Source organism: Carassius auratus, chromosome 18, assembly GCF_003368295.1.
Source record: "Carassius auratus strain Wakin chromosome 18, ASM336829v1, whole genome shotgun sequence".
In the NCBI taxonomy this organism is placed as follows: domain Eukaryota; kingdom Metazoa; phylum Chordata; class Actinopteri; order Cypriniformes; family Cyprinidae; genus Carassius; species Carassius auratus.
Genome location: NC_039260.1, coordinates 6,667,510 through 6,691,755, shown reverse-complemented (window position 1 = coordinate 6,691,755; position 24,246 = coordinate 6,667,510). Strand labels below are relative to the sequence as shown.

The 24,246-nt window shown below is 36.3% G+C and overlaps 1 protein-coding gene across 3 annotated transcripts in view; it reads right to left on the bottom strand.

Annotated features, from left to right (window-relative positions):
* Positions 1–6,404: 6,404 nt before the first annotated feature.
* Positions 6,405–24,246, bottom strand: part of cdh13 (cadherin 13, H-cadherin (heart)) — a 284,768-nt gene continuing 266,926 nt past the window's right edge. For all 3 annotated transcript variants that reach the window (XM_026287280.1, XM_026287281.1, XM_026287282.1), the window contains 3 exons: positions 17,875–18,108; positions 16,569–16,787; positions 6,405–7,528 (listed from right to left, as the gene is read on the bottom strand). In XM_026287280.1, coding sequence (XP_026143065.1) covers positions 7,521–7,528; positions 16,569–16,787; positions 17,875–18,108 — 461 coding nt within the window. In that variant the 3' untranslated portion in view covers positions 6,405–7,520. The remainder of the gene's footprint in view (positions 7,529–16,568; positions 16,788–17,874; positions 18,109–24,246) is intronic.

The window sequence follows — 24,246 nt, the reverse complement described above, 5'->3', positions numbered from 1 at the left end:
TTCAAAATACATTTTACTATATGTATTGTTCACTAGGGTATATCATGCAATTCTGAGAAAAAAAATTGCATAATGTAAACTCCCAATTGTGCATGAAAAAAAAAGTCAGAATTGTGAGCTAAGAAATTGCAAATAATATTTAAATTTTTTATTAAGGGGCAGAAACAAGCTTCCATATAATGGTGGCCTAAAACTGTCAAATAACTAATTAATAAAACATTTCCCAGTTCACTGCTAACAGCCCACCTCAGCTCATTCTAATTCTACAGTATATAGACAAATATTAATGATATTTATGACAAATTAATGTCCTTAATTAAAGTCTATGAACTAGATTTTAAAATGTTCTAGAGCAAATATAAATACCTCTTGCCAGTTAAATAATTGCCACCACAATGCTGTTTGTGCATGTCTGGATTAACTGCAGCTAAATAATGAAATAGATAATTTTACGAAACAGCTACAGTACTGTAAATAAATCAACATCTACAGGGGAGCGAGGACATTACTTATTCATTATTACTCTTAAAACAGTGTAAGTTACCCAGACATGTGATTAAGAGCTGATCAGCCCCCTGCCGTCAGTATGGAGCGCTTTAATCCTGTGCTGATGAGTATTGATGAGGAGATGGTCTAAGCTTAGGTGATGAAGTGTGTTGTTAAGAGTGTGCGCACTGGTTACTGTGTCTGTGCGTGTTTAGACTTCCCATTCCTGATTCACTCATTACAGGCAGGTATTGATTACTGAGTAAGACGTCCTTGGCAAGGTGATGACTGCATGTGCATGCACATATGCTTATATCACAGTATAAAAACATAATAATCACCATATTAATTTTGTACTACATTTCTATCCATGCAAGTCAATAAATGCATGAGAGCATGCATGTAGTCTTAGACGTTAAGATGTTTTGTGTGTGTGTGTGTGTGTTTGTTTGTGAGCCTCTTTTGGATTGCTGGTAATTGCAATGGAGATGTGCTAGCCGTATTACTGCTGGCGGGATGATTGGCTGGCTCTTTCTCCGTAGTCGATAATGAGATGGCCCAGGTGATGCGGCTGCTGTCAATAATTGCTACACAGTACCGTACCTTATTCGGCAAAACATACTGGGACAAAAACTGGCTAAATAAATACATATTCCTCCTCTCTCCCCTTTAGTAGGGCTTGTGGGAGAATGGAACGATGCAGGTAGATGTCGCTGGATGTCTGCTCTCATTTTAGCTGTAGGACGGACGAACGCAACAGTAATCTAGGGTGTCTGCATCTTCGCCTGCGTCCTTTCCTACGGCTGTGAATCAAACCCAGTGCTGAATTTTCACACCCTCAATGGTGAGAATAGAATCCCTGCAGGCTATTACAATATGCTAACAAGAGGTGTGAAGCTCCGCTGCTCTCCATTTCAAATTTCAACATCTCGAAAAGACTGTATTGTCTATGCTATACATGGTATAGCTGAATGTTCTTATAGAACATGGGCAGAAAATATCATAGTATAGGAGAAATCATACATTTTATCTTCACAAATTAAACTGCAGCACTAATTTGGGCAATGCAAGTATGAACTTGGTCTACGTTGTGGTTTTATCAGATCAGTTTGTTACCCCGTTGGCATCTGTTGGTGTTGGTCAGCGCTTGTTTTCACCAAATGAATCAGCATTTGTTAAGTCTTGGAGAAAGAGGTCATGGAACCTTCTAGAACTGAGGCTGCAGTGCATCAGTGCTCCTCTCAGCGGCAGCTGAACTCAAGACAAAACACTCCTCAGGGCCAAAAACCTGGATGAGTACACAACTGTGTTCAGACAGAAGGTGATGTCTAGACAACAAACATGGGCCAAGACAGCTGGACCTCAGTGCTCCCCTGCACAAACTCCAGAAAGAATTGTTGTGTGTTGACAGACTCTCTCTCTCTCTCATACACACACACACACACACACACACACACATTTCAGTGTGTTGATATATTGCGCTCTTATTTCCAGCAGGCACACTTGAGGCTCTCTCTCTGTCTTCAGTTTTACCCAATCAGAAGCTCTGAGGGACAATTAGGTCTCTGACAGCTTGGTTTCTCTTCTGGTGTAAGGTGGAATCTGGCCCCAGGGCTCTCACCTGCCACATCCATCTCAGACACACACACACACACCTACCCAGTACATACCACTTTGAGCACAAAATCTTCCTCACATACACACTTTAAATAGACGTCATCCTACATTAAAGAAATAATTGTAAATGTAGTGAAATAATTTTTTACATATACAGATGCACTCATATAAAAATAGAAATAAATGTAAAAACAAAACAAATATATATATATAAAAAAAAAATAGAAATAATGTATGAATGCACAAATTGCTCAAATTTATTTTTTCTAAGAAGTCTCTTAAAACCTGTATGCAGCTCATCAAGGCTGCATACAGTAAATACAGAAACACTGTCAAATTATTATTGTATTGCATGAATTTAATATAACTGCTTTCTACTTTAATATGATTTATTCCTGTAATGATGCATCAGCCATAACTCTTCAACTCTAAGTCTTCAATGCTCGGAATCCTTCAGAATACATGTACAAATAACAAAGAATAGGGAGAATGGAAATGCAGTGGCACATGCCTGTGTAGCATTTTTTGCCTCCCAGCAAGCTGAATATTAATTGCATGATGCCATGGAATTAACATTCATGAGGCAGGTGTATAAGCTTGAAAATAATCACACCCACTCTTCTGACCTTTTCAGGCTGTTCCAATGCTCCTGCTTTCAAGTGCCGTCGTGAAAAAAAAATACATCACAGATGAGACAGCGTGACACTTTGAGATATAACAGGATCAGAGGGAAGTGAATGGTGTGCAAGGAGAGCAGAAATGAGAGGAAGAGATGACTGAAAAACAAAACATAAACAGAACTATATTCAAGATTTTACATGCCCCAAAATAAACAGATTTTTATTTTATTTTATATACTAGTTTCCAGCCAAGCAGGACAGATGCGAACACAGTGTGTGTCCAGCATCTGTGTCACTTCATCAAACAGTGACCCACATACAAAAACATACAGTGGCTGGAAAAAAGACAGAATTAAATATATCGACACGTTTACTTTTACACGTTTATAAATATACTGTATGTCATTGCATTAGATGAAAACTATCAAACCAAGTGTCATGTGATGACAAATGATACCAGACCTTTTTGCAGAACCAACTTCACTTTCTGAGCCATTTGTGCAATGATTCGGAACCAATAAAACATTCTGTTTATAAAGTGTGCTTGTGCTATATTTCTTTAAAACAAATGCCACTTGATATTTTGATTTCTAATGCAATGACACTCAGATAGTTTAATGCTGTTTTAATTTAGATAATAAAAAGTTATGACTTAAGTGGCCAAATATTTTCTGAGAGCACTGAACATTTATATGGATTAAACTGCAAATTAATTAACTGCTGGACCAGCTTTGCATTTTATATTTAAAGGGGGGGTGAAATGCTCGTTTTCACTCAATATCCTGTTAATCTTGAGTACCTATAGAGTAGTACTGCATCCTTCATAACTCCAAAAAGTCTTTAGTTTTATTATATTCATAAGAGAAAGATAGTCTGTACCGATTTTTCCGGAAAAACACGACCGTCTGGAGGCGTGACGTGTGGGCGGAGCTAAAGAATCACGAGCGCCAGTAGGCTTTTGCGTTGAGAGAGTTTGGAAGTTGTGACATTACTGTGAGGAAAAAAAACCATCATCCAAAACAAACCATGGCTAACAGTCAGATCCAGCCGTTTATTTATGATCCAGAATCAGATCCCGAGGCTGAAACTGAACGAGAGCAGCAGCAGCAATGACTCGCTCCGAGCGGGGCTCGAACCCTGGTCTCCGGCATGGGAGGGGACGCACTAACAAGGAGACAGAGATATTTTAAGCAGTTTTACTCACCGCCTGCGGTTCCAACACACGATCGTGACCCTTTTTCGTTGGGATTGCATCATCCTTAAGAAATAAACGATACGCAAATCCGTCGTCAAACTGGGCCTTGTTTGTAAAACAAGCATCTTCGAAATGCAGGGAACAAACAAAAACACTTGCACAACTCCGTTGATGATCTGTAAAAATAAACTCCATCCACTGGTCCCTTAATGCTGTTTTTTATTTGGTAATCTGTGCAGGGTTGTCTTGCCCTGGCAACCAAAAACACACTTCTTTTGTGACTTTTCGCGACGCTCTCGCTCTGATCACTGAATGCCTGTAGTGCTCTCAGTGCTCTGCTATACTGGAGCGCGCACTCTTACGGCAAACGTGCCCTTAGCACCCATATAAGGAAATTCCGCTCCATCTAACGTCACACAGACCCATACTCGAAAAAAACTTTCCGAAACTTGTGACAAACCGGAAGGAGTATTTTGGGAACAAAAATACTCCTTCAAACGTACAACTTAATTTTTGAAACTTTGTCCACGTTTAGCATGGGAATCCAACTCTTTAACAGTGTAAAAAAACTCAGTATGCATGAAATAGCATTTCACCCCCCCTTTAAGTTGCTTCACACGACTGGAGTTGTGTGGACTACTTGTGGATTATTGTGATGTTTTTTTCAGCTGTTTGAACTAAAAGAACCCGCTCACTATTCCCTTAATAGGGGTCTAAAATAACACTGGACCCCATTGACTTTAATTGTATGTTCTTTAAAATAACTCTTAATTTTTAGGAAACTGTCCATTTAAGGATGGATGCAATTGGTCGCTCCAATTAAAAATATTTTGTGACCATTAGTTGTATCAATGTAGTAGGTCAGAAGGTGAATGTCTGACACTGAAAGGGTTTTCTCTCCGCACTATCTGCCATTTTAAACAAGAACACTCTCAGAGAATTTAGAAGTTATCGAAATTTGTGAAGACAAAGTCCTCATGTCGCCTGTGACAGAGACATAGAAGACGAAAGCTGCGTCTATTCTACAAATAAATGGAGTAAGTGTAAAATAAATGGAGAGGATGATGGCCACTGACATGCCTGACAGAGACAGATTGAGGTGTATTTGACTGAAATTAATACAATATGATGTTAAAGCAGGTCAAATGTTCAGTTTCAATAATAATCAAGAGTGTAATACAAACAAGTAGATTGCATACAGATGCCACCATATAAAAAGGCTCTCCATAAAAATGATTTGAATAGGGTTAAATGGTTTAAAGAGGACAAATCAACATAGTTCAAGTCTATTTTGTGTGTGTGTGTGTTAGAGAAATCATGCTAGCATATACATCTTAAATCAAGCTAGAGGCTAATCTTGGAAATGGTAATCATAATTCTATCGACTTCATCGGGGCCATGAACACCTGTGCACACTTATCGACTGAAACACATGTCCCATTTACACGTCATTACCCAGATCCGAATGGCAAAGCATGATCATTTATTGATTTCTACTCATTCAGCAAGGTTTCACACGTTTGTGCTTTCACAAAGAGTAATTGTTATGACAAAAAGGCGGTGATTTAATATAACAAACTTCTGCCAGAACGGTGTCTCTAGTATTTATACAGAGTGATTAAGAATTGATGTGGGCCAAAAACAGAGTATGAAATCAAAATGAGACTCCAGTGAGGAGGTGGGGGGTGATTACATTGCTGGCTTGCCATTATTATTTTATATTGTAGTTACAATGATAAAAAAAGTACTATCAAAGCTTGTTATTCAGACCTTAAACTGGGTAATTCACACAAGTATAACTGCAAAAGTTCCCTATTCTTTTCTCCAAGTTTAAGCATCACTTTTCAAACTGAGAGCAACTTGCAGGGTTTCACGTGTTAATTTTCAGATTATTTATACCGAAGGAGTCAATTTGTTAGACTGTACTCTGGCATCTCCAGGGAAATGTTAATGGTGGTTTATGAGCTAATTATTTCAGTTAATCAAATTGGCGAGAAATTATCAAATGCTATTTGTTCTAAGCGATGATGACTCGAGACGGCCAGAGTCGTTTTTTTTTTTTTTTCTGACTTCAAAATTAATGCAAAAGCTGGTTAAATGCCTGAGCTAGTTCATTAAACCACAATTAATATGCACAAATACCTTGACCTTCAAACCAAGACATTTACATTTTTAACAGCTACATTGGACACATAGGACAAGTATTTATTTTTAGACCTTTCTAACAACATTTTGGTTGCTTTATGAAATTGCTGTATGAAAAGATGGCCAAGGTTTTTAAACCTTGTAAGGTTATTGTGAATGCTTTAGTTTGCTATATCCTTAAAATACCAATATTATTATATGCATGTTGGTTTATTTATTATATCATCCATGTCCCCATATGGAATGTAAATATTTCATGACATTCCTCCATCAATGAATCTGGTTCTTCTTTCATTTGTCTGCAGACCAGTTTAAAACAAACAAGCAAAGTTAAAGTGGTGGGAAGTACAGTAACAGCTTTATTAAATTAGTGCAAAAGACAGACAAAACTCATTCACCACGTCATCTTTTTTCTTTCGCAGTTTCAGAACTTATGGAGTCTTCCACACAACCCTTTTTCTGTCTCTCTCTTTTTTTGTCTTCTTCTCACAAGCACAAAAAAGAAGAAGAAAAAAGAACCACTGAATCAACAGCCTTCCCTGGCCTCTTTGACTTTGACCCAAGGGGAGAGGGAGAAAAATAAAATAAACGCCTTACCATCAGAAACCAGAATCACAAGACTTGCAGACTCTGTCTGAAAATCGCTCTCCAAGCTCAAGAACCACACTCTAAACAAGAGCTCGTACATGGAAAAAAAAAAGAGCAAAAACATCAATGGCATTAGAAATAGTTCCTAAACTTTTGCAAAAACATACAGTTGCTTTTTTTGTATCTTTTTTTTTTTTCTCGTGAGGGGTCATTAAAGAATAAGCGATCAAAGTACATAAGTTAATTAATATATTTGTACATTGGTAAAAAATAAAATATATAGTGTACATTTCCCCCCACCATTTCACACATTACTATAAAGATATATTGTGTTCCACTCCATAACAACTAATGCAACTGAACCAAAAACAAAAATAAAAAGACGCAAGAGATGCTTTTTTTAGACTCTGAAGGCTACCACCCTGCCCTAAGAAAACACAACCACTGCAGACTAAAGAAGCCTTGTGTCCTTCCCTTACATTAGTAAACAAGATCAAATACAGTAGTCTTTAACCAGAGGAAACTAAAGTACATCGAAATGTTCAATCACTTTGCCCCCATCCAATATATCTTTGTCCAGTGAGAGAGAGTTCGAGCATCGAGGAGGTGCCGTCCATGATGTATTCTAGAAGTATGAGTAGACAGGAAGTGCAGGGGAAGGAGGGAGAGGACATTGGGAGAGTTCCTGGTGAAAAGGTGGAGGTGCACCAATTGACGACAGAGAGAGATGATGGCGATAAAGAGGAGATTGGAAATGAAGGGTGCAAAGTGTCTTTTGGGGGTGAGGTCTACTCTCTCCGCCTGGTGTGGAGAAGAGAAGTAGGTTTTCTTCAGTGTTGCAAAAGGACCACAGAAAGAATCAGCGGAATTTACAAGCCTGAGAAAGAAAAAAGAGAAAAGAGTGATTTAACACAATTTCAAAGTTTAAGAGAACATTTGTGGTGGTCATAAACTTAGTTTTTCTTAGCAGTTGGAAATTTTTAAAGCAACATTAGATATTTGCTCTAATGCTTATGCAGGGACTGTATAAAAACATCTTGAAAACCCACAAAAGTATTGAATTGATAAATTAAACCAATTAGGAACAAAATGCCACTTTCGTTGAAGCTCCAGGAACCATTACAGCCTTTTATTTTTGCCTTCGCTTTCCTTGCTACTCCACTCCACGCCGCCGTCGTCGTAAAGTATGATTAAAATGTAACATTGAAAGATGCAGGGTCTAATTTCGCAAGACTTGAGCGAAATGAATTGGCCTGCAGATCTCAGAAATTCAACAGCGATCGAACCGTGCCAGATCCGATGCGAGAGAATATTAAATGCGGAGAGGGGGGAAGGCTATTGATTTTTTTCCCTTTGCTGCTTGTTGTTTCTTTCCACTAGATACATTTATACAGCTTGGTCCTAAATGGCAGTGGAAGGAAAATAAGACTTAAACGGCACTTTAGAGCATGGCTGAGGTTGCTCTCTTCCACAAATGCCATTTGCAAATTATAATGAGAATCCAGTCCTGTTTATTCTTGTGCCGAGGGCCCCCGAAACGCATCCAGGTAATGCTTTATCCCTTAGGCAGACGAGTGTGAGTCTAAAACATCAAAATATACAACTGAATCAATTCACCTCGCTGCTTTCACATGCAATAAAGTCAAGTAAGGAGTGGATAAAAATCCTCACTACTCTCATTTCTGCTTACATACTCTTCGCTCCATCTTCCTAAAGGGGAAAACACAAGTAAGTGTGCAGGGAACGTGCAATGCAGGCAGCAAGACGAAAGTGTGTTTGATCTAATTATCGTCAGCCTGATTGGAGGAAAGTGGTTGTGGCAGCAGTCAGCAGCAGCTGAAACAAGGCACAATAACACGTGAACCCTGCAGAGCTTTGGTCAGATAGAAATACACTCCTCTGTCCGCCCCTTACACAACGCCTTATCATTCACTCTGTCAATTGGTCTTTCCATCATCCAAGAAGTAGAGGTCTGCATTCCCGCGACCCTACCAGATATTTTGCGCCGTGGGATTAAATTCCCGAATAAAATGCTGTAGCGGTTGATAACTTTAGTGTCATTTGAACAGGAGTAGGCGGTCCTTGAAGGACGTTCAACGATGGTTTGTTTATATTTCGCTTAGCCTATGAATTTTAAATGAAAGATGTCGCATTTATTTATTTTTTCTCTGCGACACTTTTCCTACTGTGTTAAAAGAAAAATGTCAAATTAATGTATATTTAATGTATATAATATTAATTAAATTTTTTTTTCTCTGCAAAACTTTTTCCTTTTGTGTTGTAAATGCTGAACAAATTGTATCCTGACAAGAAATACAATTTTTGTATATTTTTATTTTCTCTGACACTTTTTTTCCTAATGTGTTGCATAAAATATTAGACAATTGTTGTGCCTTAAATTCATTTCTTGAGAAGACGAAATTAACAACATATGATAATTATTATTTACTCATCCTCATATCAGCAGTTCCACAGATAAAACTAAGTCAAACAGGTTTGGGATGACATGAGGGTGAGTAAATAATAATAGATAAAAAAATAATAGTAATAATAGAATAGTAAATTTTCTTTTAAATCCATCTCTTTAAAAATGAAGTACAGTATACAGACATTTTTACTCTAACTATTAATCTTTAAACATTCAACTTCTAAAAATCTAAAATAATTTTCATGTTCATGTCGAGTTACTCTAAAGTTCAATACTTCAGGTTAAGGGTTCTGAAAACCTCTACCCTCGAGTATTAGAAACAGAAATTGTAATTTAGCAACGGGCATTAAATATTCCTTGCACGGTTAAAAATTCATTAACACGAAGAGGTTACGCTTTATCTGCCAGGTGCACTGCGGATGGCATGTCAAAACAAGTGGCTTGAAGAGCCAGTAAACGGGTCGATGCTGTGGAAATTTCTCTTCCCCTCGAGACAGGCCACATCAGTACCCAGAGTGGATTAAAGAGTAAAATCACCCATCTTGGCAGAAAAGGGGATTTAAACTTCAGTTGGTCCAGACTCAGGCTTATTTCCCTGTTTGTGGATTAATTATATTTTACCCCTGTTGGGCATCTTTCATCAGATTAAAGCACTGTTATAGAGGTCTGTTGAGTATATCACCACTCTTTATTTGACCGGAAATATCACGTTAGGAACATACTCCAAAATCGCCACCCCATATGAAATATTCAATTACAGCAGTTAATAATTAAACTATGACTGGCATTTTCAATTTCATTTTCATGTGCTTACAGGCTGGACTACCTCACTGTTTTAATAAACCACAAAGACTTTAAACGTGAAAACTAAAAAGTTAGATGCTATTTACACTAAATAGTGGTAGAATCTGTTCATCTTTCAAATACCATCAAGGTTAAACTAAGTGCAAACTGCAAATAGTGAGAGAAGGTGTTCACTCAAATTGTAATTATTAGTAATATGCTATTAGTACCGAAGTAAAATGGTGGGTGAATTGCAACAGGGCAACAATCTAAAAGAAAATCAACAAACTCCAACAAACAAATATGCTATTTTTGAAATTTTACTGTACTGTTTTAAAGTTTGGGATTGGTAAGATTTTTGAAAAGGCCTCTAATGTTCACCAAGGCTACTTTTATTTGATCCAAAATACAGTAAAAACAGTAACATTGTGAAAAATATTATCACAATTTAAAACGACTGCTTTCTGTTTCAAGATTTTAAACTGTATTTTTTTTCCTGTGCTGGTAAAGCCAAATTTGAAGCAGTCTTCAGTTTTATATGATCATTTAGAAATCATTCTAATATGCTGTTTTGCTCTTCACAAAATGTTGTATTAATGTTACAAACCATGATACGTTTTTCAATTATTTTGTGATGATGTTTTTGGGAAGTTCAAAAGAACAGAAAGTGTTTGAATAAGAAATCTTTTCTAACATTATAAACACATTTTCTATCACTTTTGATCAGATTAATGTGCCCTTGCTAAACAAAAATGTTAATTTTATTAACAAAAAAATATAAATGAAAAAGATCTTACTGACCCCAAAGTAGTGATCCCTAAAGTGTAGTTTGCAAGCAGTCCTACAGGGGGCAGTATGGTCATCTTGGCATTGTTTGACCCTTCCTCTGTTCAACAGTCTCCTCTGTGATCTGATCTTAAGCTCAATTGTTACATCAAAACATACTTTGTCGGTGGAAAAGATAATTTGGCTTTTCTCTCTACATTTGTATCAGAATCCAGCCTCATCTTGTGTTGAAGATGTGTTTTTGTCCCTCTCAACCATTAACATTGATGGTGTTACTAGACACACAATTCAATGGCACCATGTTTTCAGAGGATAAACAAAATCAATGGACTCAGAGGGCAAATCAGCACAGAAGGTGGTGTTTGGCAAACTGTCATCAGAAACAGTAACAATGGCTCCTCTGGGATTGAAGACGTCAAGACTAATGAGTGTGTGAGATGGTGCCAGTCAAGCCCTCTGTTATTTACTGTGGCACAGGCAGGTATCTGGTGCAAGACTTAGGGACTTTAATGGTGGTCTACAGAGCAAGAAACATGGATGATCTGTTTGTGTTTTCTCAGAGGCTTCTATATATTATTTAAGAGGCCACAAATGCAAGTTCACTGGACTCCTTTATCCTTGAGAATGGAGGAAGAACAGAGAGTATGGATTTTTTTTCAGTCCGTGGAGCAGAAGGTTAGCTACATGGAAGCTAATCCACTGACACATGTACACACTCACAAACAGTCACTTTACAGTGAAATCCCCACTGAGGATGATTCTTCTTTTTTTCAGTTTTCAGCAATTAAAGGCCTTTCACACCAAATGCGAAACAAATCACAGATGAATAACACAGCTAAAACCTTAACACATATTCCATTAAACCTTAATTACATTATATTTCAGTCGGTTTATTTTTGGTTATGATACATTTTTGGAAATTAAGAAGCTTAAGATTACAGTTTGAAAATCTAACCAATACTGTTATTGAGGTATTTGCATACTGAATGAGGACTGGAATTTTTTTTTACATTTACATTTTTTAAGAAGATGTTTTTATGATAACAAAGCTTTAAAGACAGACATACTATGAGTTACAAGGTTGATAATCAATTGTATATGGCTTTTTTTCAATATATTTATATAAAACAAAATAGTTTTATCAGTGGAATTCTTGGTAAAATCTACATTACCCATGATTCTGCCGAGAATCAAAACATGCAAATCGCACCAAGAGACATAAGAGTCTTTTCTCGAAGTAATTGAATAACTCATTAAAGATGTTAAGTACTTTTTTTGCTTCAAATTAAAGATTTTGATGTTGTGAATTACCATGTAGCAGATAAGTAGGTTCATGGCTTATTAAGATCATTTTCTTATGAAAATAAATAAATAAATACTGTAGGATAAAATAATAAAGAAAAGTGGGTTAAAAGTGCACTATTAAACTCTATATTATAATAGATTCCTCACATGCTCACTCTCTCTATATATATGTGTTTTTGGATTTTCCTAAAACTTTAACAGTAGTCTTGTATTTCCTCAGAAAACATAAGTTGCAGAGAAAGACAAGAAAACACACTCGCACTTGGGACCAAACAAGCATGTAGAAGTTAGAGAGTCTGTGATTTCAACCTTGGGGTCCAGAAAGGTAAGCAAGAGAGGTCAGTAGACAAATGCACAAACACACACGTTGGATTTTATGGTTTCTGAGGACTCTCCATAGGTGAAATGACTTTTATACTGTACAAACCGTATTTTCTATCACCCTACACCAACTCTACACCTAAACCTACCAGTCACTGAAAACTTTGTGCATTTTTTTATTTTCAAAAAAACTCATTCTGAATGATTTATAAACCTTTTGAATTCCGGGGACACTACAAATGTCCTCATAAAGCACCTTCTCGTTGTAATACCCATGTCATTATACTCATGTCATTCATAAACCACATAAACATGCACACGCACGCATGAACACACACACACACGTTTATGTGAATTGTGGGGACTTTTCATAGACCGCTATTACTTTCTACTTCTAACCCTAACCCTAACCCTAACCATACCCCTTACAGAAAACTTGTTTGCATTGATTCACTTTCAAATAAACATCATTTACTATTTAGAATAATCATTTTCCCTTGTGGGGACCACAGTATATTTTACATCTTCCAAACGTTTATGTTTCACAGAGAAAAGAAAATAGTTACATATTACGATCTCTTTAAATGGTCCTGTGGTGTGACCGATGAATTTTGAAACTATACATGCATAATAAAAAAGCCAATCTGCAACAACTGAGCAAAGAAAGGCTTCAGAGAGGTGTCAAACTGCAAGGCATCATCAACTTATCAAATACTGTATTTAATGTCGACTACCCATAAAAATTGGAACGGCACAAACTAATGAACTACATGACAGTAATGCATGTGTGTGTGTGAATGTGTGTCTTCTGTAGAGGAGACAGATGAAGTGAATTCTGTCTAATCTTTTGCCCATTTCTCTCTTGCAGCGCTCCATCACTGAGCCTCTGGGCTTATCTGCCTGTTCTCAGCGCTCTCTCTCAGCAGGGTCAGGGTTCATTAAGGTGATAAGGAAATTGAAGTCAGACACTCTCTCCCTCCCACTCGATCGGTGTGTGAAATAGCGACGTGTCTCGTGTGTCTTCCTGCACAAAAGTGAAACACATTCCTTACAGGAGTCATTAGTGTACATGTAGTGCAGCTCTGAGACCAGCATGCACCAGCTCTGTGTCATGTCACATGAGAAATAAACACGTGCACACACTCTTAGACTGCTTGTTACAATGAATCACTGCCTGAATGAGGAAAACACACACACATATATATAGATCATTTACAGTGAGGTTCAAACATATGAGGCCACTAGTGAAAATGTTTCTGTTTTACATTCTTTGTCATTTAAAAACAATAAAATAAAAAATACATTAAAAAAGCAAAATAATATAAGCATAATTTGACGGAAAAGTTAAAGAGATATGATTTTTAAATATTTTAGTTTAGATTTGTTGTCCTTTTTCTGTAATAAAAGCTGTAATTAAGTTGCATGAACTTTAGAAGTAATACCTGATGATTATGATTTTCAGCATGATTTGAAATCAATGAAAGAAAATCTTGTGCTTCAATGGGATGAAAAATATGGCCATTTTTAAAAGTTCAGATGATCATTATCACAAGTTTACCTATTTGATTAGTGATCTAAAAACAGTGAAGAAATTAAAAACAAAGTGATTTCCAAAACTTTGTTAAAAATGAATAAATAAATGAACAAATATCTCATTTCAATATGGTCTCAGACTTTTGGGTCACACTGTATGTTAAAATCTGAATATTTCATTTAAAATCCTGAATATTAAATAATATCAAAGGAATAGTTCACCCAAAAAAAGAACACAATTGTCAGAGAAATTCTGCACTACTTCAACAAGAATGGGTGCCAACAGACTAATAAACAAATTATTCATTTTATTGTATTTTATTCATTTATTTTTTTTTGACATCAAACCGTTAAGACTCTTATAAACAAATACAGTTTGTCAGTGGATTTTGATGTGAAAGGACAACGGGAGGAACTTTTTCACTGGAGGAAGTGCTATTAGATTATGGGTTCGTATTTTGACCACAAGCAATTAGGGATTTTTTTTTATTACAGACATGTAGCTTTTTCACCACATAAGACATTAATTGGTGGAATGAAGTCATGTGAATTACTTGTGAATTATTGTGATGCTTTTATCAGCTGTTTCTCTCTTTCTGACGGCACCCATTCACTGCACAGCACCCATGGGTGAGCAAGTTATTTAATGTAAATTGTTCAGATAAAGAAACAAACTCATCTTGGATGCCCTGAGGGTGAATACATTTTCGGCAAATTATGGTAAAAAAAAAAAAAAAATACAAAGATTCAAACAAATAAATAAATGTCTAGGGGCACACAAACACATGAACACATCTTTGAGAAATTATATTAACAGCCCTGAAATTACTTCTCAACTATTGTGTGCTAGAATTGTGCCAGAAGCTGTATTTATTTCACCAGAAATCCCTCTTTGGGTAAACCATTGCATAATACAGAACATGTCAATGTCTGACAGGGCAGTATAAATAAATAATCCCATCATTTCACCCTATTTACATTCACAGATTCAGAATTCACACCAGATTGCTGCCAAAGCTACTGGAAGAAAGAGAAAATGATGCCTAAAACAGTAAAATGAAGCCATACGATGGTATTAAACATACACTGCAAAAAAAAAAAAAAAAAAGAAGCAAGGATTCCACAAAAAAATAAAGAAACTTGAATTTAATTTATCTGCAAAATGCATGAGTTGTTGTTTTAGCCTGTTTGTGTATTGTGTTTCTGGAAATATGCCCGATAATAATGCTTTTCCATTATTTGATCGGTTTCCTCCATATAAGTCTATAATAAGCCAGATTTTTATAGAAAAGTAATATGTTTGCACATTTAGTACCTGATTCATACGTTGCAGCTTTGGCTTTGATATACAGCTTGAGAAAATGGAGCAATTTTAGTGAGTTTGAAGCATAAGAAGCCAAAATTGAGGTGAAAATATGGGTATCTGAATGATAATATATGCAGAGAGAAAACACAAACAGGAAAGTGATTGGAGGAGAGAAACTCTGGAGAAGATCATCCACCCTGTTTCATGCAGATCTGGAGACATCGGCTTCACAGTGGCACAAATCACAGATGGATCTGACCCAGCTACAGAAAACCTCAGAGCAGAACATCCCTTCTGAACAGTGAAAAACTGATTTATTTTTCCTCTGTTTTCTATTTTAAAATGGCTGTATAGAGTTCCATTATGTTCTAGCCCCTCTAAAGGAGTGAATTATTAATGTTATTGCTGGAAGAAAGAGTCGCTAGAGGGCCGTGTGCAGGTTTAGATGGGAGATTAACTTGTGGACAAACACATAATACACTTTGACACACACACACACACACACACACAGAAAAGCTTAGGACCTGCTGTAAAGCAACCTTTAATCAGTGCATATTATTTTAAATGCTTGTATGTGTCTCTAGTGGCTGCACTAGTGCCCCTACACATGTTGTAAATCTAGCCTGATATGGATCAACTCTTAATGCAGTTCCAGGCTTTACCACAGTAAACAGATATGGGGTCATGGCAGACATTCTGGAAGAGAAGCCAATTTCCTGTCAAACTGTACAGCAAGGCAGGGTGTTCATCATCAGTATTAACACTAAGCTAAAGTAGCAGTATCTGGAAAATTTCCAAAACTGAAGGTTAAACACACACACACACACACACACACACACACACCTCTATACAATGTACTAATATATTTAAATCAATAATATACTGTATACAAATAAAATCTGCATATAAAATAATACATTTTAATAAATACCGATTTATCAGTGTTCCTGTTTGGCCTGGGGTATATTTTTAGCAATAGCCAAAAAAAACATAGTTTGGGTCAAAATTATCAATTTTTATTTTATGCCAAAAATCTATACATCAATGGAAAACATTATTCAGCTTTCAGATGATGTATAAATCTCAATTTAAAAAAAAATTACACTTAAGACCTGGTGGCACAAATAGGTTTGAAATACTTTACATTTATGAGTCCTGCAAAAGGTCTGTTTAGATGTGTTCCAAAATCAGGGATTAAGAGAGTTTGTTCAATAATAAACTCTTCTGACTTTCCATGTTTTTTTTCTTTCTTTGTTTGTTTTTTGTTGTTGGGTAGAATTGTGGCTCTGGAACACAATATATAGTTGCACTTTATTAGAAACCATGAAATATCCAGCATCTATCAAACTTTAAAACTCAGCATTTAAGCAAATCACCTGGAATCTCCAGCATTCTAATAAGAGGGGTTAGGCATGCATGTGAGTGTTGTAGAGGGTGGAATGAAAGGATACTTACAGAGGATGGAGAGCAGAACCAGGCAGAGCAATAGCAAGAGGTTTGTTTGGATGGAGCCGGCACGGCTGCAGTCCATTCTGTTCTTCTTACAGGTGCACACTTGAACTTTCAGTTCCGTGTTGTTGGATATTGGAGGCATGCCAGAATCGGTCAGAACCAGTGGCAGGTTGTAGTTAGCCTTTTTCAGACTGTGCAGCAACATGATCTGGGAGTGAGTGTCTGAAAAAAAAAATGTATGTAATGTAATGTAATGTAGCTTTCTGGTTGCTTTACTTGTCAGTCAGAGAGTATCTTCAACTCTACACAATACTATACACCCCTCGACCTCAAATCACCTCTCCAGTACTCTTATTCTCTCTCTCTCTTAGAATCACAGCATTTGCCACTGATTCTCTTCTCAAACAGCTGACAGAAGTCTGGAGATTCACATGCCTTTCTACATTTGAGTGTGTGCTCTCAGGAGATGGGTAATCGAGAGTGCTAAAATAAACCCCAAATGCACACAGCTATTCGGTCAGCATGATATCTAATGATACACACACTGTCTGGGACAACAGACCGATCCTCTTGCTCTCAGCAGCATGTGACCCTCCTGACCCTGGTGAAAAACAAGGTTCTTTTAAAGGGATAGTTCACCCAAAAATGAAAATTTGATTTTTATCTGCTTACTCTCAGGGCATCCGAAATGTAATTGACTTTGTTTCTTCAGTAGAACACAAACCAAGATTTTTAGCTCAAAACATTGCAGTCTATCAGTTTTATAATGTAAGTGGATAGGAATCACAGCTAAAACATAAAAAAATAAAAATGAAAACATACACAAAATCAAATTAAACCATGTGGCTCGTGACGATACATTGATGTGTAAAGACACAAAGCGATTTGTGCAAGAAACTGAGCAGTATTTACATAGTTTATATATATATTTTAAAGAGTTTACCACAGTAATGCTGACATTAGGGATGCCAATATTCCCTAATTTTCATGATTGAATGTCATGAGTCAATTTTGCCCAAGTTTGAGAATTTTAGAGTGACACTCCATTACTAATTATTTTTCATGAATTTTCATGATTGATTGCCATTACAATTAATGACCAATTAAATGTGCACAATGTTTGCAGTTTAAGTAATTAATTTATAGAGAGTTCTAATAATGTAAGACTTTACAGTATATGCAGTATTTATATACATTTCCTTTAGTGAAAGCACCTTTTGCGTTTCCTCAAACCGGCCCTAGAAATAGCCGACATGTGTTTAACCGTGGGGTCAGTGCCTGTTTCTGTCCCATATGAGGATTAACTTACCATTGATTCTGGAGATTTTCCATGTTTTCTCCAGTCCTGGCTGTTTGCCAAGTTCGATCTTGAAAGGATCTGTATTAGGATGAATGTCCTTGTCTCGTCCCCCGATCACCACCACATTCATGTCTTTAGCGTCCTCGCACACGCGGGCCACGGAGGGGAAGACGTAGGGAGCGTTGTCGTTCTCGTCCTCGAGAGTGATTATCAGCGTACCCGTGCCCGAGGCAGGTGGACTTCCTAGTAAGACAAAAGGCAGAGTTAAAAAAGAATAAAGTAGGACATGACCAGAAGTTTTAGAAGTTTTAGTATTGCAGTATTTAGATATTTTGAATTTGATTATTTTGAATTTGAGTAATTTTGTTAATTGCTATTGTCTTTTTATTATTGTTTGTAGCATGCCTCTTTAATTTTTATTTACTTTTATTTTAGTTTTAGCAATTAGTACTTCAGCTTTAATTTATGTTGTTTATTTTTCCTTTTTTATTTTCAGAAATTGTAATAGTTTTAGTAAAAATAAAATAAAAAATAATATATATATATATATATATATATATATATATATATATATATATATATATATATATATATATATATATATATATATATATATATATATATATATATATACACACACACACTTGCATTTCTTTAAACTTTATACTCACATTTACTTTTCTATAGTTTACTGTAAAAAAGAAAACAAGCTTCCATATAAATCAGTAGAGAGTATTAAGAAAGTAAATTGGTCACTTTTGATTTTCACAATCACATGCAGGTCCTTTGGCATACTAAAGCTTTCTGGCTTTATAGACCAAATCAATAGCTGTCTTTTAAAAGCACAGGAGGATTGTGCTTAACACTCATTGGTGTGCTCAAAGCACCAGCATCTCACACCGACTGACTGTTACTGTAAATCAAAGTGGGTTAAAGACTTCTTACAGCCAGAGCCACAAACAAAAAAAGGTCAGTTTCTGACTTGGAGTAACAACTATTTTCTCGCTTCATTTTTGTATCAGATTGTACTTTATTGAATATCGCACGGACAAAAAAAATACATCATTCAAAGCTTTGGAAATATTCTGTTTCTAGGAGATTAGCAGTTATTGCAGGACTGCATAATTATAAACAGCCCTGGAGGTCACTCGCAATTAACATCCGATGACAGGATCAGTAATTACAGAATGATTTTGTCCTCGTACTGCCAGGAACGCTCAGGCCTCAAAGGGAAGAAAAGGCACGGTGTCAAAACATTGGAGCAAGTAATGTCTCCGTAGTAAAAGAAATCAGGTTTGTTCCAATTGCATCTCTAAAATACCCCTGCAGAACAGTGTTTAGAGGTAGAACAATGATGTCCTTGCCATGTTTTATTGATTTTCTGTTCAAAAAGATTGTCAAGTATGTAACAAGCCATTTCACAATATGAAAAAGACCGCGTGTCCGTGGACAAAAGCAAACTGTCTCGCCTAACACCATTAAAGCAGCAGTATGCTTCACAGAAGTAAACATGTCCTGCCATGAGCGATAACAGCTATCTGATTTATAAATCATGAACTCTTAAAAAAAATTAGATGTGGCTTGTGTGTGCATTAGTAAATACGTCCATTGCTTCGCTTTCGAGACCAGTGAGCAAACCTGTGGCTCAAAGACGCTAAAGGTCAAGGCAAGTAGTACATAAATACAGCTGTTTTGTTATATGTTAGTGACTGAATATAGATTAGGTTTCTGCTCAAAACAACAGCTATTAACTGTTTTCTGACCCGAACAACTAGATCAGATGGAAATCTCAGAAGCATGCAGGGGCGACTCTAGAATATTCAAGGGGGATTTAGGGGTGCTCGGACACCAAGCAGAGCATGAGCTGATGTTATTCAGAGTAATATTTCAGCTCCTAAAGGAACAGTTCACCCAAAATTTACTGAAAATTTACTCTCCCTCAGGCCATCCAATATGTAGATTTGTTTCTAAATCGGAACAGTTTTGGAGAGATTTAGCATTACTTGCTCACCAATGGATCCTCTACAGTGAATGGGTGCCGTCAGAATGAGAGTCCAAACAGCTGATAGTAATCAACAAGTGGTTCACACAACTCCAGTCCATCAATTAACATCTTATGAAGTGAAAAGCTGCATGTTTATAAGAAGCAAATCCATAATTAAGAGATTTTTCAAATTCAAATAGTTGCTTCTGGCTAAAATGTGAGTCCTCTATTCATAATATTGCTTTCTCTAGTGAAAGTCTCGTCTTGTCTGAATCGGGAAAGAAATATGTACATGTCAAGCACCACTTACAAACGAAAATAGTCCAAAATGGTTCTAAAAAAATATGCCTGTTGATTTTGATTTGAGAGGAGAACAAAAGATAGAATTTTTCACAGGAGGAAGCGTTATTATGGATTATAGACTGGTACTTTAGCCGTAATCAGGTTGAAATGCCTTGAGGTATTTGTTTCATACAAACACTTTTTTTTACTTCTCAATATGTTAACTGATGGACTTGAATTGTATGGATAACTTGTGGATTATTGTAAGGATTTTATCAGCTATTTGGACTCTCATTCTGACGGCACCCATTCACTTTAGAGGATCCAATGGCGAACAAGTGACGTAATGCTAAATTTCTCCAAATCTGTTCCAATTAAGAAACTAATTAACCTTGGTTGCCCTGAGGGTGATAACATTTTCAGTACATGTAAATTTTTTGGTGAACTGTTTCTTTAAGTGCAAGAAGCCAGCAGTTAAAGTGTTTCTTGTCAACCTTTTAGAAATAAACACGAATATAGCCTCTTTGTCAGTAGATCGGTAACTTTAAAGTATCTGGTAGCATGTTATTGTGTTATTTCACTGGTATGGAGAGGGTTCGGTTGAGAGATCACTTCTGTGATGAATATAGTCACAAAAAAGGCCTTTGGATGTATTCATACTGTGTATGAAGTGAGGTTTGACAAAGGAAAATGTAATTAAGTTAATATTAAGACATTACATAAGCTCACTATAGTTTATATTAATATATTGTGTTTCACATTTTGACTGATAGCAGAAATGCTTCTGAATCTAAACAGAAGATGAAAAGCAAACACTTCCAACCTTTCTGAAATGAGCAATATTCCAGCAGCAATATGAAACTTTATTATGATTAGTTTTGGTTTGGTGAATACACAAATTCCACATAATGCTGCTGACCTCCAAATATTTTGAAATGCTTTTTTTTTTTTCTCCCCAAAGACCATGCAAATATTTTAGCTTTGCACAAGGGAATTACTGTGCATATTGAGACAAATGTATTCATTTATTTGTATTTATAAGAAAGAATGCTATCTCTCTAACTGTACAATACATTTCCAGCAAAGAAAAATGTAAGATAAACTCATACACCGTCTAAGCAAGCAAATCTCCTCAGCCAGGCTTTATGAAGCTCTTCTGTGTGTGCTGTGGGACTGAGAGAAGACATATGCATGAGGGAATGCAAATTCTCCCCATTCACACATGGTTGCTGTACGTGGTTAGAAAGCATTAAAGTTGTTTGTCTTCACTAAGAAAAAAAGCCACAGTCCCTCGCTCGATCGCTCCATAGTCTTTACCATCTTCATCAGCATCATCATCATAATTATCTTCGGCAGTGCTAAAAGCTCCTTCATCGTCTAACTCACATTGAAAGCCTATTACACATGTTTGGATGCACAGTAAAGTGTTCTAGAAATGAGCAGCAGCCCAACATGTTGCAGTTTATCACTTAATAACTTTCATCTTAGAAACCGACGACCCCTGTAACATCAGTATTGATTAAGGTAAACGTGAGCGGAAATATACAGCAGACTTCATGAATAGCGGAGTACACAATGCTTTGTTTAACAAGCAGCGTTGACATAAAATATATTCATGAGACACGGATAAGAAAGATTTGTTTGCATATATATGATTATTACATATGCAGCATGTAATGGAACTGGATGTTTCAGATGTGGTCTTCTTTCCCTTCTATAATGAGAGTGATTTATTTTCTCCTTTGTTATGGTGCGCTGAAATATATAGGCTCAGTCATCTTGTCTGACTTTGCTGAGATCCAATTCCCTCTTCTCTAAACTTCTTTCTAATGCATCACTAAACACTGGTGATATGGAAAGGATAGACAGTTTTTCAGCCTCGCAGCTGTTCGTGAGCAGATTTGCAATCAGATGCAAAATTGTCCTTTGTCTTTTCCCTCTGTATAAAAAAAAAAAAAAAAAAAAAAAAAACATTTTAATTTTTTTTTTATGGCCGTGAACAGCGTTTCCGATTTTATGGCCAGCTAAAACACAGCTTGCACACTGTAAATAGCCTACATTTTACATACTGCAAAAGTCTAAGGGGATTTTTTTTTTTTTTATTTAAACCTTTTTTTCTTTGTGTAACAGTAGAAGGTTTTTGGAAAAGTTTTTATTACTTCTCAAAAGTTTATAATGCCACATTTTTAGCCTTATGAAAATATGAAAATCCAACCCAAAAAATATGAACAGAACCACTATAAAATTAGTAAAACAATTTTAAATGGTTATATTTAAATAAAAAAGTATGCATGCCCCACATTGTGCAGTTATTTCTACCAAGTCAAATTATGAATGTTTCACAATTTGGGTTTTAATTCTACCAAAAGAAAAAAAAAATTGCCCACTATATGTAATACATTTTTAATTTAATGTACTTGGTTACCCAACAAAAAACATAAAAGCTTGAGATTAAACATGATTTGTGATTAAATCAAGGTAAATATCAAGCAGGTTATTTTTATAGTATGCCATTTACAATCAAACTATTCAAAAAGTGTGAAAATGATAACATTTTGCCTTAGCAAATCAATGAAGCCAGAAAAAGTTTTAAAAAGTTAGAAATAGGGTGGAAATGACACTGTTGAAACTGTTTGTAACAATGTCAGCATTCTACTGTGATGCCAATATAAACTTCTAGACTTTGTTAGTGGACTAATAAATAAAACATAGCACACAGAAAGAAAAAAAAAAACATCCTTGTTAAGGAGAAGTTTGAGTTACTGGTCAAGAAAGTATGCCGTTGGTTGCATTAATGATTTTGTAACAGTACAGGACTCTATCTCATCCCCTCAGACTCCAAACACAGACTCTTGGTTCAGTGAGTTTCTTTATTTTGGCACTGACCCACTGGCCCATAGCATGTGTTCCACCTGATGCTGCCCTGGAAGATGGACCAACTCACTACAGCTAATACCAAGTGTGTCTCTGTCTGTATCGCTCTCTGTTACTGTCTGTTCACAGTCTCTCCAGAAACAGATGCCATGTCCTATGACAGATCCTACATAAAATTAATAAATATATAAAAAAAATACAATTCAATAATAAATGAAATAAAGTACTACTGCTAATAAAATTGTTTACTCTCTCTATCTATTTTTCTGCATTTCACTTTTGCTCTAGTTAGCTCAAGCAAATTTAGCTTATACTTGGTATTGTGCACTACAAACATAGTTGACTCTGATAAATCGCTTCTGCTGTTCCTTTAAATAAAAGCATCTGCTAAATGACTAAATGCAAATGCAATAAAGTTCTATTACGCACTGAAATCAGAAAGAAAATTTACTCTTAAATGTGTGTAAACAAGTTTTATTTCTTAAATTTGCATTTATGCATAGCACACAAAATATACATTTGATCATTTCCTGCATTCCCTGGACACCTATGACCTTCGGCTGCGCTATTGTCACGCTCTACAGCCATTTCTACTCAACTGCAGTAACAATCTTTATCAGGTGGCGGCTCACTTGAGCTCCACTTTATCCATTGGGAATGCATTTGAGTTAAACTCTGCTCAACTCTGTCGAATCGCCTATGGGCACTTCTGCACACTACGTCTCAAATCACCAGCTCTCACTGAAAATGAATGATTTCCGGTACTTTCTGGCTACTCCATCTCTGCTGAAGCTTAAGGCTAGCGGCAAAAGTATACGATAAAGACAAAGAAAGAATTTGTGGACTGATTCACTTTGTGACGATGATTATTGGAACGATTGAACTATTAGAGAAATGGGGCTAAACAGTTAACAATTCTTAGAAAACTTAGAAACAATAAAGACAAGAGTTGAGCTCAAGGATGTGAATGGGATGTATTAGGAGGGTGTCTGAGTCAGAATGGAAGGCGCAGTGGGGATGTGGAGCGTGTGGTTGCTACTGCAGTGGTCACGCAGTGAGACAGACTCTGAGAGGACACACAGGACTCGAGCAGATGGCTCTTTTCTCACTCTGCTTTGGCATGCTGGGATTTTATAGCTTCAGCGCAAAGACCTATAGGAATAAAACCACTTATACAGGCGTACTGCAACAGCACATTAACTTGCATATTTCTTAAAAAAATAAATAAATAAAATGCATAC